This window comes from Erinaceus europaeus, chromosome 17 (assembly GCF_950295315.1).
Source record: "Erinaceus europaeus chromosome 17, mEriEur2.1, whole genome shotgun sequence".
Lineage (NCBI taxonomy): Eukaryota > Metazoa > Chordata > Mammalia > Eulipotyphla > Erinaceidae > Erinaceus > Erinaceus europaeus.
In genome coordinates, this window is record NC_080178.1 from 1,961,617 (window position 1) to 1,975,418 (window position 13,802).

Consider the following 13,802-nt stretch of genomic DNA (forward strand, 5'->3'; position numbering starts at 1 on the left):
GCAGTGAAGCAGGTCTGCAGGTGTCTGTCTTTCTCTCCCCCTCTCTGTCTTCCCCTCCTCTCTCCATTTCTCTCTGGCCTATCCAACAGCAACAATAAAACAAGGGCAACAAAAGGAAATAAATAAATAATTTAACAAAAAAAGAAGAAAAGAAACAGGACTCAGCAGCCTGAGACTCACACCAGTGACTCAAGGCCCAGCCCAGGAGCCCCTCACCACCCTAAGCAGGTTCTGGCCTGCTCCCTCCTCCTTGCAGCTTTGGATGAGGAGAAAGCAGCTGGGGGAGGGGGGCAAAGTATGGCTTTGTGAACCCTGGGGCAGCTGGACTGTGAGACTTCCTACTCTACTTTTCTGTCCTGCCAGGGCTCACAGACTATGTGCTCAGTATCCACAGCAGTGTTCTTAACATCAATAACTGAAGGGCAGGGGCGGGGGTAAATAGCATAGTGGTTCTGCAAAGAGCCTTATATGCCTGAGGCTCCAAAGTCCCAGGTTCAGTCCCCTGCACCATCACCAGCCAGAGCTGAGCAGGGCTCAGGTAAAATAAATAAATAAATGATGGGTAACTGATCATGTCTATGGAATCCCTTTTGCTCTTTTTGTTGTTGTTGTTGTTTGCTGGTGGGGCTCTGCGCCTGCACTATGAACCCACTGCTCCTAGAGGCTATTTTTTTCCCTTTTGTTGCCCTTGTTTTGTTGTTGTTGCTGTGGTTATTATTATTGTTGTTACTGATGCCATTGTTGTTGGCTAGGACAGAGAGAAATGGAGAGAGGAGGGGAAGACAGAGAGGGGGAGAGAAAGACAGACACCTGCAGACCTGCTTCACTGCCTATGAAGCCACTCCCCTGCAGGTGGGGAGCCGGGGGCTCGAACCTGGATCCTTATGCTACGTGCCACGTGCATTTAACCCTCTGAACTACTGCCCAACCCCCCTTTGCCTTTTTTTTTAGCTTTATCTATTTCATTTATTTATTTGTTTGCTCCAGGATTATCGCCGGGAGTTGGTGTCTGCACTACAAATCCTCTGCTCCCGGAGGCTGTCTTTTTCCACTGTTGTTGTTGCTGTTATTGTTGTTGTTGCCACTGCTATTGTTGTTGGATAAGACAGAAAGAAATTCAGAGACGGGGAGAGAAAGACAGACACCTGCAGACCTGCTTCACCGCCTGGGAAGCGACTCCCCTGCAGGTGGGGAGCCGGGGGCTCGAACCGGGATCCTTAGGCCCGCCGGTCCCTGCACATCTCGCTGTGTGCGCTTAACCCGCTGCGCTACCGCCTGACGCCTCCCCTTTCCTCTTTGCCTTCTGACCCTTTGTAACCACAGGCTCCCCCCGGGCTGGAGCAGAACAGCTCACCTGGACAGTGCGTCGCTTTACCGCATGTGTGACCCAGTCCCCCGCCTCCGTGAAGGAAGCTTCAGCCCCGCAGTCTCTTCTGTTTCTACCTTTAAAACAAGAGAGATGGTGGAGGGATGAGAAAGTGACCTGGCTGGGGAAGCCACGCACGCATGAGGGCCCAGCTCCACTAGGAAAACGAAATCATCAAAAACTAGATTTAGGGGACGGACGGGTGCATTTAGATTTAGGGGACAGACTAGATTTAGGGGACGGACGGTTAAGCGCACACATTGCAGGGCACAAGGACCCAGGTTCAAGCCCCGGTCCCCGCCTGCAGGGGGGAAGCTTCACGAGTGGTGAAGCAGGGCTGCAGGGGTCTGTCTCCCTGTCTCCCCCCCTCTCAGTTTCTCTCTGTTCTATCAATTGAAACAAATGATAGATAGATAGATAGATAGATAGATAGATAGATAGATATATCAAACCCAAGGGGCCAGGTGGTAGCGCACCTGGTTAAGTGCTCACATCACAGGGCACAAGGAGCTGGTTCAAGCCCCGGTCCCCACCTGCAGGGGGGAAGCTTCACGAGTGCTGAAGCAGGGCTGCAGGGGTCTCTCTCAGTCTCCCCCTTCTTCTCTGTTTCTTTCTGTGCTATCAAATAAAACATATATATATATATATATATATATATATATATCAAACCCAAGCCGGGCTCAGCTCCGGCATGTGGTAGGTGGGGCCCGGGACTGACCGTCCTGTGCTCTGACTCTGGGCTACCTCCCTGGCGAACCACTGCCCCCTTTGGGAGATTAAGGCCTTATCATTAGGAGCCTCAGATCAAACCCTGGGGGGGTGGGGCTGATTCACACACAAGATTTGAACCCCTGCTCACAGAACTCTTGACAAGGAATGCAGGGGCCGTGGACATTGGAACAGGCTCCCCCCCCCAAGACCCCGGTGCAGCTGAGGGCTCGGCCCTCCCCTCCACCGTCCTAGCCCGAGGACCTCCCCCCATAGCTGCCCTACAGCAGGAGGCCTGGGGGCCTCCCCACCACCTGCTTCCAGATCTGAACCTGAGCCCAGCTCCAGCCCACCACCGGGGGCAGGGCACCGAAACCCCAGGAAACGTGCAGAAGCCATGGCATTTCCTGTTTCTGCTGGCAGGAGCCCCGGAATGTGTGGAGGAGTCAGGCCGGGCAGGAAGAAAGGCCAGTCACTCACATCAGCCAGCAGGACAAGCGGGATGGACACCCCCCACCCTAGGGGCCTCGAACCCTTGGAACACCCTCCCCCTCCCCCACGGGGAGCCTATGCCAGGGAGTGGGAGACAGGGAGATGGGGAAGGAGAGACCCCAGGGCACCCACCCACCGTCCCTGGAAGCCTGCTTGCCTCTCTGTCCGTGTGGTGCTGGGGTTCAAACCCTGGGCCTGCCGGGTGGTAAGGCGTGCACTCCACTCAGGAAGCCAGCCCGGCCGTTTGACTCCCAGGGGAGACCTCTGATCTGACCCTGCCCCTGAAATTGCTTTCCAGCCTTCCACCGGATGGCCGAAGAAGAGGGGCCTGGGGACATCTGGCCTCGGGGCAGCTGTAGGACCCCGTGCCCCCAGGTCTGCCCACTGCCAGGAGGGGACCCTGGGTGACACTGGAACGCAGCACACCCACCCCATGCTGGTCAGCCCAGTTTCGAGGCCCCGGGTCCATCCCTCTTGCCTGTCCTGGCTAATGTGACTGTCGGAGCCTTTCTCCCTGCCGGCCCAGTTTCCTTCCCAAATAAGGCGGCTGGCCTCCACAGCACCCCCCACACACACACACACACACTGCTGTAGCCGCCCCACCCCAGCTGGGTTCCAGCTGGCCTGTCCCACGGGGGGGGGGGGGGGGTGCTGACACCCTCCAGTGCATTGACAGCCCACCTGGCACCCTTCCTAAAAAATAATAGAAAACCCAGATTGGGGGGGGCACCGCAGGGAGATTCAGGGTCTCCACCTTCACTCTGAAATTTGCCCAGGGTGGTGGACAGGAGGTATGTGGACCCCCGCATGTGGACCCCCGCAAGTGCAGCCCCCCCACCCCACTTCTGGGCTCTCTTCCAGGACCCCACAGAGCACCCAGTTCTGGCCCCGGCTGTATCCCTTGAACTCTCCAGCCATGAAGAAGCTGGCGCGGGGCGAGGGGTGGGACCTCTGGGAGCTCCCCACTGCTGCACCCCTGCTTTGGCTTGTAGCTCATGACCCCCCATGGGGGGGCTCGGGGTGGGGAGACTGACTCATAGCAGCCCAGCCTGCAGCCTCCAGGCTGGCCAGGATTTTCCACTTGCACCATCTGAATGCTATTAGGGCGCGCAGGGGTGGGGGGTGGGGTGGGGGGTTTCCTGCTTCCAAAAGCCCACAGGGGGTGGGGGAACCTGTCAGATTCCGGGGTGAGGGGGAGAGAGGATGCCGCTGGGTGACCCCCAATCCCAGCCCCGTCCAAAAGGCTCTGAGAGGGTCTCCCACAATGTCCTCTCCTGTTCTCCAGTATCAGCCCCTGAGGACATCTGATGGGGTGGGGGGTCCCTCCCGAGTCTGCAGCTGCAGCGGGACCCCCACCCCTGTGTCTACAGACCCCAACAGTCTCTGAGCTGTGCCTATGTCCCTGCAGCCTCGAGCCGCGGGAGGTTGGGGAGCAGCTGGACTCTGCCAGCAGTGCTCTGGCCAAGGTGACGTCACCAGCCTAGGGATGAGCTCCTGGCAGGGCTGGGGAGGTGGGGGGGCCCTCCGGAGCGGAGGAGCGGGGCATTCCTTCCCCAAGCCTCATCCCAGCGCCTCCTCCCCCCACGCCCCTGCTCCCACTCCAGCCTGGCCTGGACGTGGGTTTGGGGCGGTTCTGCTCCCCAAGCCTCCTCCTCCCTATGCTCCCCCTCGTCCCCTTCGTCCCCCTCCTCCCCCTCCTTCTCCAGGCGGGGGCGCCTCCACTCTGAGCTCGGGCAGTGCTCTGAGCTGACCACCCGGCCTGGGGGGGGTCAGCGGCCACAGGCAGGAGCCAACCACACGGAGAGGAGAGGTTCTCTGAGGAGCGTCAGCAGCAGGTAGTCCCCGGGGTGGTGTCGGGGAGCAGGGCAGGTGGGAAGGGGTGTTCAGAAGCCCCCCTCAGCGAGCTGTCACCCCACAGAGTACCTGCCGCTGCCCAGTGAAGCTAGGGTGACCCTGAGAATCTCCCTGGGCGGTGGGGCCGTCCTCTGTGAGTGGGGGTCCCCTCGAGTCGGGGCCACACCCGGTGGGTAAGGCAGGCCCAGCTCTCTCACGCATGACAGCCGGCGTGGCTTGGGGACACGCCCGCTAGCCCAGGAAAGCTTCGGGGGCCAGGGGTCCCAGGTGAGAGAACAGGCCACCTTGTGTTCCGGTGCTGCGGTGGCCGGGGGGAGGGGTGGAAATAGAGGGTGAGTGGAGTCCGGAGACCCAGCTCCCAGCAGGCAGGTGTGGGGCAGGGCCCCCCAGACTGGTGTTTGGGGGTCCAGGAGTGAGTTAGCTGAGCGGTCAGGGGTCTCGTCACACAAGTCCACACTGGAGGCCTCCATGCGCACCCCCACACGCCCCTACACCCCCTGCACGCCCCCGCACCCCCCACACGCCCCTACACCCCCTGCACGCCCCTGCACGCCCCTGGATGCCCCTGCACCCCCCCACACCCCTGCACGCCCCCGCACCCCCCACACGCCCCTACACCCCCTGCACGACCCTGCACCCCCACACGCCCCTACACCCCCTGCACGCCCCTGCATGCCCCAGCACCCCCCACACGCCCTGCACGCCCCAGCACCCCCCACACGCCCCTACATGCCCCTGCACGACCCTGCACGCCCCAGCACCCCCCACACACCCCTACATGCCCCTGCACCCCCCCACACCCCTGCACGCCCCTACACGCCCCTGCACCCCCACACGCCCCTGCACGCCCCTGCACCCGCCCCACATGCCCCTACACGCCTGCACGCCCCTACACGCCCCTGCACCCCCCCACACCCCTGCACGCCCTGCACGCCCCTACACGCCCCTGCACGTCCCTACACGCACACGCTCACACACACCTTGCACGTGGTCCACACACATCTCTCCGTGGCCCCCCTGGGCCCACCCGCCCCTAGACCTTGCCATGATGGCACACACCACCCATCCGAGCCCAGCATCCCGGGCCGGCCCCACCCTCTGCTCTGGGGGTGTCTGAGTCTGTGGGTTTCCAGCCCCCTGGTGAAGGGCCCAGGCTGGTCAGGACCGTCTGCAGGTGGGTGGCCCAGAGAGCCACCCAGGAGAGTGGGGAGCACTATGGAGGGGTGGGCGGGCTTGCACCCGAGGCTTCAGGGTGGGGGAGACCAAACCCCAGGGTGGGCAGATGCAGGGGCATCCCTTGCGGTGAGGGAGGAGCAGGGCCCCCACTCAGCCAGGGTACATGCCCCACCCACGGGTGCTCCGGGGGACCAAGGGTTACAGAAGGGGCGGGCAGAGGGGGAGGCCACCTTCCGACCAATGACAGTGGCCAAGGCTCCAGAGGAGCTGGGGGTGGGACGGCCTGCTGCAGGAATTGGGGGGGGGGGGAGTCCCGGCCTGCTTCCTCCAGGCTGAGCAGCCCTCTTCTGTGCCTCAGTTTCTTCCCCCTGCACAACGCTTGGTCCGTGAGGTGGGCGGGCAGAGCTTATGTCAGAGACAGGGCTTCACGGGCAGGAGGGCCAGGGCCTGCAGTCTCAATCAGGACACCCCTCCACAGCAGGTCTCCCCACTTTGGCCTATTACAAAGGTCACCTCCCCCAGGCAGCCTCCCTATAGAAATTATCTTCCTCCACTCAGCTCCCCCTGTGGGGCTGGCTGTTGGGGACCCCTGTTGCACTCAGAGCCAAGAACCATGGAGAAATTGGGGTGGGGGAAGGGTAACAGGGGAGGGGGGATGGTGTGTGCCCTGCATGTGTGAGCCCAGGTTCAGTGCTCTAGGCTGGCGCGCTCTCTCTCTCTCTCTCTCATTGCCAATAAATAACTTACCTGGTAGAGGACACACCTTCCCTGGCCACCACAGGGGAGCTCTGTGGAGCTTGAGGCAAAGTTGTGTCTCTCTTGTCTATCTCTCACCCCCACCCCGTCTCTAAAGTAAAGAGTGAAGGGGGGTCAGGCGGTAGCACAGCGGGTTAAGCGCACATGGCGCAAAGAGCAAAGATGGGCGCAAGGATCCCGGTTCGAGCCCCCGGCTCCCCACCTGCAGGGGAGTCATTTCACAGGCGGTGAAGCGGGTCTGCAGGTGTCTGTGTCTTTCTCTTCCCCCTCCTCTCTCCATTTCTCTCTGCCCTATCCAACAACGATGACAACAATAAAAAAATTAAAAAAAAAACAAAACAAGGGCAACAAAAGGGAATAAATAAACAAAATAAATAAACAAAGGGGAATAAATAAAAATAAAAGGGAATAAATAAAAATAAAAGGGAATAAATCTTAGAAGAATTTTTTTAAAAAAGAGTGAAGAAAGTGGATGGGGAGGCTGATCTGAGGCAACACTTCACATGCAGGCAGCCCAGTGCCACCTTCAAAAGCAAACTTTCTTTTCTTTTGTTTATTATGATTTATTGAATAGAGGCAGCCAGAAATTGAGAGGAAGGGGGAGACAGAGAGGAAGAGAGACAGAGAGACCCCTGCAGGTCTGTTTCACCACTGGGGAGCTTTCTCCCTGCAGGTGGGGCCCGAGGGCCAGGGCTCGAACCTGGATCCTTGTACATTGTAACATGTGCACTCAACCAGGTGTGCCACCACCCAGCCCCCAAACTTGTTTTAAAAAGCAGCTCTGGTGACACCTACGGCTTTGAGTCAGTTCCTTCAGTGTTTACAGAGAGAGAAAGAGAGAGAAACAGCACAGCAGCTCCCCACTGGCCACGGAGCTCCCCCTGGTGCTGTCTGTCCATGGTGCTACCATGCTGCGCCAGGGCTCGAACCCAGGGCCTCTGGCATGAAGACGGGCTCTTCTGAGTGAGCTAGCCTCTGCTCCCTCCCCTCCGGTTTTTTACTGTGAATCTCCAGAATTCACTGGGCTCCCTGAAATCTGAGGTGAGAAGAAAGAGGGCGAGAGGCCTACCAGCTGGCGGGGGCGGGTGGGGAGAAGGGGGGAGATGGGTGTGACCTGCTGTGGCCTCAGCCGGCTTGTCCCCCATGTCCCCTGCCCAGTGGGGAGGGGGTGGTCAGCTCTTCCAAAAGGTGGGAGCCCAGAGTCAGGTCCCCAGAGAGCAATGGATCTGAGGACTCAGGGGGCTGGGGCTCTGTGGTGGGGGCCTGGGGACAAGGTCCCTCCATAGGATCCTTCCTGCCTTTTCCAGGTTGGGGTGCAGGAGGCCTGGGAGCCGAGAGCAGAGCGGGAAGAAGCTGAGCCCCCCAAGCCCAGACATGGCAGGAAACTGCTCCTGGGAGACCCAGCCCACCAGCAAGAGCAAGGTCAGCCCAGGGCTGGGTGTGGGCGGGGCTTTGGCTGGCACTGCGGGCGGGGCTGGTGTTGTGGGCGGGGCTGTGGGCGGGGACTGTGTTGTGGGCGGGCCTTTGCTAGCGGGTGTGGGCGGGGACTGTGTTGTGGGCGGGTCTTTGTCTGGTCGGGGGCGTGGCCAACGCGGAGGGCGGGGCTTTGGCTGGCATTGCGGGCGGGGCTGGTGTTGTGGGCGGGGCTGTGGGCGGGGACTGTGCTAGCGGCGGGCGGGTCTTTATCTGGTCTGGGGCGTGGCCAACATGGAGGGCGGGGCTTGTGCGGGGGCTGTGGGCGTGGTTGTCAGTGGCAGGGCATGGCCAGCTCCTTCTACCCAGGCCCCATGCTCCAGCTGGGTCAGGGGACAGCAGGGCCCCTCGGGCATCCTGAGTCCCCCTTTCCGTACACACTTTGGGGACTCCCTTGACCTCGCTCTTCCTGTGCCAGGTGCCCCAGTGTCACCAGGTCACCAGCTGCTTGCTTGTCCACTCTGAGTCTCCCCGCCAGCATCTCCCTGGGCAGGGGTCTCTCCCAGCTCCGAACCTCACAACCCATCAGGCTGCCCTCCCCCCCCCCAGCTTTCCCCACGCTGAGACCCTGGTGAGTTCCCAGGAGCACCCCTCAATTGGAAGAACCCTGGATATACCCCATGCAGCCTGTCCCATGTCTGTGGAAATGGAGTCTCACAGCAGTGTGAGGTTCTGAAGCTGCTAGGGTCCTGGACCCCGTTTCCCTGCACTGCCCACTGACCCAGAGTGTTCCCTCTTGAAGGCCCCAGAATGCAGACTGGGGGGCCCTGGGGGCATCTTGCAAAGGATAATGTGGCTGGCAGGGACAATCCCCCACCCCCCCACCCCCGCCTGGGACTCTGCAGCCTCCGGCCCCCACACCCAGGCTGTGGGTCCAGAGTGGAGGCTGGGTGTGGCCTGGGCCCTGCGTGCAGCCCGTCCACCTGGCCCGGAGCTGGGTCCCTCCTGAGCTGTCCGGCTGCTCTGTGGTCTGGAGCCCCCCCCCACCCTCTCCCCCAGGAAGGGCCAAGGGTGGGAGGCAGTGCGCCGGTCAGTGAGTGCAGTGGGTGGTAGTCGTGACTAGGAGCCCTCGGGTGCCTGCCGTGACTGCAGGGAGTCTTCCCCAAGTTGTGTTAACACCCTGGACGCAGAGGACAGGCCTGCAGGTGTGAGCTGTCTGCCTGAGCTGGGTGACACTGGGAGGTGGCTGGGGACACTGGGAGAGGACACTGGGGGGTCCTGGGGATTGGTTTAGGTTTTGAGTCCTGAGTGATGGGTACTGACCCTTCCAGCTGGGGGGGGGGGGTGGGCAGTGTGCAGAGAGGCGCAGGGCTGGGGCTGCGAGGACAGGGGAGGGAGGGGCAGGGTTCCCAAGAACCCCCCAGTGTCCCCAGGGCCCAGTAGGGGTGCCTCTACCCCCCCATCTCCCTGGACAAGGTCCTACAGCAGCCCAGGCCCTGGCCCACTCTGGAGGGCTTGTTTAGTAACCTGCAGTAACCCGTGTACTTTCAAAATCTATCTTCTCACGCACTGGTGTGAAAATGCCAAGCGCGTAGAAGGTGGACAAGGGAATGCGCACGGGGGCCGGGAGGTGGCCCACCCGCTAGAGGGCACACCTTTCCCTGCATAAGCACCTGGGGCCCTGTCCCCAACACCACATGGGAGCACGGTGCAGAGGGGCGCTTCCCAAGCAGTGGAGCGGTGCTGTGGTGTCTTCGTCTCTGTCTCTCTCACACTACATCTGGAAAGAAGGGGGGGAGAGTCCACCGGGCAGTGGAATCATGCAGGTGAGAAGTTCTAATGAAGCCTTGGTGGCAGGAGAGGGGGGGGGGGGAGAAGGAGGGAGAGAGAAGAAGAGGGAGAGAGAGAGAGGAAAGAGAGAGGGAGAGAGGGAGGGAGGAAGGGAGAGAGAGTGAGAGAGAGGGAGAGAGGGAGAGAGAGAGAGAGAGAGAGAGAGAGAGGGAGAGAGGGAAGGAGGGAGGGAGGGAGAGAGAGAGGGGGATGAGGGCATTGCTCTGCTCTGCTATGCGCGGTGGTGCTGGGAGTGGAACTCAGGACTTCATGCAATGCAAGCCCTTTGCCCAGTGAGCCACCCTCCCCAGCTGCTGCCTGCATCTCTTTATCTTGGTCCTGTGGACCCTTCCTTCCTCCCTTGTACACATCCACGTGTATATATTTGGACAGAGACAGAGAGAAATCACGAGGAAGGGAGAGAGAAGAGAGATACCCGCAGCCTTGCTTCACCACTCGTGAGGCTGCCTCCCCTGCAGGGGCTCCTTGCGCACTGACGTGTGCACTCTGCCGAGTGTGCCGCTGCCCAGCCCCTAACTTCCTCCTCCTCCTCCTCCTCCTCCTCCTCCTCCTCCTCCACTTCCTCCTCTTTCTTTTCCAGAGCAATGCTCAGCTCCGGTTTATACTGGGGATTGAAACTGGGGCCTTTGGTGCCTCCAGCTTGAAAGTCCTTTTGCAGATAATATAAAAGACATCATGCTGTCTCTGCAGCCACTGACTTTGTTTTGTTTTGTTTTGTTTTGCCTCCAGGGTTATCGCTGGGGCTCAGTGCCTGCACCTCGAATCCACTGCTCCTGGAGGCCATTTTCCCTCCTTTTGTTGCCCTTGTTGTTGTAGCCTTGTTGTCGTCGTTATTGCTGTTGTTGATGTCATTGTTGTTAGATAGGACAGAGAGAAATGGAGAGAGGAGGGGAAGACAGAGAGGGGGAGAGAAAGACAGACACCTGCAGACCTGCTTCACCGCCTGTGAAGTGACCCCCCCCCCCCCGCAGGTGGGGAGCCGGAGGCTCGAACCAGGATCCTCACGCCGGTCCTTGCGCTTTCCGCCACATGCGCTTAACCCGCTGCGCTACGGCACAATCCCAATTTTTTTTTTTTTTTAATGAGAGGAGAGACAGAGGGAGGAAGACACAGAGAGAAAAACCAGAGCACTGCTCAGCTCTGGCTTATGGTGCTGCTGGGAATAAGATGCTGATGGTGACGGTGATTGAGGAAGGCAGGAGGGGCAGGGGCGGTGGCACACCTGCCCAAGCGCACATGTTCCAGTGCACAAGGACCCGGGTTCAAGCCCCTGGGAATGTCGCGAGTGGTGGAGCAGGGCTGCAGGTGTCTGTTTCTCCACCACCACCACCCCCCGCCTCTCTCTCTCCCTTCCTCTCAACTTCTGGCTGTCTCCATCCAATAATCAATAAAGATGCTTAGAGAGAGAGAGAGAGAGCACAAAGCAGAGCAGAGAGAGAGCACAAAGCAGAGCAGTGCCCGTCAGCACAGGCGACGTGGGCATGGAGCTCAGGACCCCTGCCCCGTCCTGCCCTCCCGGACTGTGTTCCCGGCTGGGACGGCTGGGCGGCAGGGTGGACGCCCCGGGCACAGACGGGGAGGGGTCCGCGCCCTCGGGGTCCAGAGCCGCGCTCACCGGCCCCTCCTGTCCTGCAGGTGCAGCAGCTGTGCCCGGGCGCACCCCCCGAGCTGTGCGGCCGCGGCTTCCTGAGCATGGAGCAGCTGAGCCCGGGCCCGCCGCCCGCCCCGGCGCTGTACGCGGCGCTGCTGCTGGGCCTGCTGGGCCTGCTGGGCAACGCTCTGGTGCTGCGGGTGCTGGGCTGCGGGGCGCGGCGCGGGCCCTTTGCCGTGTACCTGCTGCACCTGGCGGGCGCCGACGCCACCTTCCTGCTGAGCCGGGCGCTGGCCGCCGCGCTGAGCGCCGGGCCCGTGGGGGGCGCCCCGGCCGCCTACCTGGGGGCGCTGTGCCGCCTGGCCGGGCTGTGCGGGCTGCTGGCGGGTGTGGGGCTGCTGCCCGCGCTGAGCGCCGAGCGCCTGGCCTGCGTGCTGTGGCCCGGCTGGTTCTGGCGCCGGCGGCCCGCACATCTGGCGGCCGTGGCGTGCGGCCTGCTCTGGGCGCTGGCGCTGCTGGCCACCGGCCTGCACCACTACTTCTGCGCCTTCCTGGGCCCGGCGGGCGCGGCGGCCTGCGGCCGGGCGGACGCGGGGCTGGGCGTGCTGCTCTTCCTGGTGTGCTGCCCGCTCATGGTGCTGCCCTGCCTGGCGCTGGTGCTGCTCGCCGAGTGCCGGGCCCCCCGCCGCCGGCCCTCGGCCAAGCTCACGCACGTGGTGCTGGCGCTGGTGGCCGTGTTCCTGGTGTCGTCCATCTACCTGGGCGTCGACTGCTTCCTCTTCTGGGTCTTCCACATCCCAGCGCCCTTCCCCGAGTACGTCACCGACCTCTGCCTGAGCCTCAACGCCGGCGCCAAGCCCGTGGTCTACTTTCTGGCCGGCCGCGACCGCTCGCAGCGGCTGTGGGAGCCCTTTCGGGTGGTGCTGCAGCGGGCCCTGCGCGACGGCGGGGAGCCCGGAGAGCCGGGGGAGGCCCTGGAGATGCAGGCTCCCCGCGGGAACTCGGCCTGACGGGCGGGCGGCACCACTCGGACCCTGGGCCGGGCCGGGCCGGGCTGGGGGGCAGGAGCCAGACGGCCCCCTGTGCCATGGACTCGTGTCTGGGTTGTGGGCTCCGGGATGGCTGGGACACTGAGTGGCCGCCGGTGGCCAGGAGACTAGCAACCACACCCGCACACTGCTCTCTCCTCAGTCGGCGGGGACCATCTCCAGGCCCGGGTGGTGGGGGGACAGGAGGACACCCCCGGGCCCCACCCTGTCCACCTCCCGGCTCCTTGCTCAGCCCTCCTGAGACGGACACGGCCGATGCCACGTCCCCTTTCGGCCCAGCAGCCGTCCCGGCTGCCCTGGTGCTCCGTGGGAAAGGCTTGGTCGGCGTGGGGCCTGGAGCCCTGCAACAGTGCCCCGTCCCCTCGGTTAAGCTCTGCTGACTTGGGGGAGGGCGTTGTGCTCTGGAGGGAGCAGCTGGAAGGCCCTTCCCGAGAGCTGGGGGGGGGCACTGCCCTTGTGCCCCCTGATCCAAGCCGACGGGGCCCCTGAGTTCTGAGTGTCTGTCCCAGCCCCCCCCCCCCACCATCTCTGGGCTCCCCCGCCCCTCTCTCCCCCCAGGAGCAGACACTGGCTGTGGCTCAGAACTGCCAGGGGCCATTCTCCAGCCGACGACAAGTCAGTCAACAGTCGCTCTTCTGTCTGGCGGAGGCAGCCCCCCGCCCCCATCACCAGGCGCCCCCACAGGCTGCCCGCCCTCCCAGCTGCAGCCCTCCACCCTGGAAGCCCATCCTGTCCCCACACCCCCGTGGCCACTCCGCCATGCTCTGCCTCGTGGCCTCTGGCCTCTCTGGCTTCTGACAACAGCTCTGTCAACTAACCCCGGTGCCCTATCTCCCGCCAACCCCATGGAAGCTTTTTACCCTTTGTAAATAAAAATAAAACAGTTTTTGATTCCCCTGAGGACTTACACCTGCACGATGCCACTTACTGCTCCTCTTGGACATTTCTGACCTTCCAATTTCAGAAAGAGAGGGAGAGAGGGAGAAAACATTGCTGGCTCTGTGGCGCAGTGGGTTAAGCACACATAATACTAAGCCCGAGGACCCAGCAAGGGTCTGGTTTGAGCCCCCGGCTCCCCACCTGCAGGGGGGACACTTCACAGTGGTGAAGCAGGTCTGCAGGTGTCTTTATCTATCTGTCTATCTAGCTAGCTATCTCTATCTTCCCCTCCTCTCTCAATTTCTCTCTGTCTTATACAATAAAATGGGGGAAAATGGCCTCCAGGAGCAGTGGCTTCATAGTACTGGCACTGAGCCTTCAGAGATAACCCTGGAGGAAAAGGGAGAAAGGAAGAAAGAGAAAGAAAGAAAGAGAGAGAGAGAGAGAGAGAGAAAGAAAGAAAGAGAAGAGAGACAACACAGCACCACCCCACCACTCGCAGGGTTTCCCGTGGGGCAGGGCATTGTGCTCCCTGGTGGGCCGGGGCGGGAAGCTCATTCTCGCGTCCCACAAGGATGGCAAGGACGCCCAGCCCACCCCGACCAGACACCCAGAGAGAAGGGGCTTTGGGGAGCCGGCAGATGGCCTGGCAGGCAGAGTTGTGAGT

The 13,802-nt window shown here is 61.8% G+C and overlaps 1 protein-coding gene across 4 annotated transcripts; it reads left to right on the forward strand.

Moving 5' to 3' along the window:
- Nucleotides 1-4,154: 4,154 nt before the first annotated feature.
- MRGPRF (MAS related GPR family member F) lies at nucleotides 4,155-13,151 on the forward strand. Of its 4 annotated transcripts, none has more exons than XM_060177297.1 (3): nucleotides 4,157-4,401; nucleotides 7,660-7,774; nucleotides 11,252-12,800. In XM_060177297.1, exons 2-3 carry the CDS (start codon nucleotides 7,727-7,729, stop codon nucleotides 12,215-12,217), a joined length of 1,014 nt encoding a protein of 337 aa, XP_060033280.1. In that variant the 5' UTR covers nucleotides 4,157-4,401; nucleotides 7,660-7,726; the 3' UTR covers nucleotides 12,218-12,800. The 4 variants fall into 4 exon arrangements, 3 of the variants coding, with proteins under 3 accessions (XP_060033283.1, XP_060033280.1, XP_060033281.1); XR_009545700.1 differs by lacking the exon at nucleotides 11,252-12,800 and adding an exon at nucleotides 12,815-13,151 and having other exon boundaries at nucleotides 4,165-4,401; XM_060177298.1 differs by lacking the exon at nucleotides 4,157-4,401 and adding an exon at nucleotides 6,442-6,588 and having other exon boundaries at nucleotides 11,252-12,801.
- The last annotated feature ends 651 nt before the right edge of the window (nucleotides 13,152-13,802 follow it).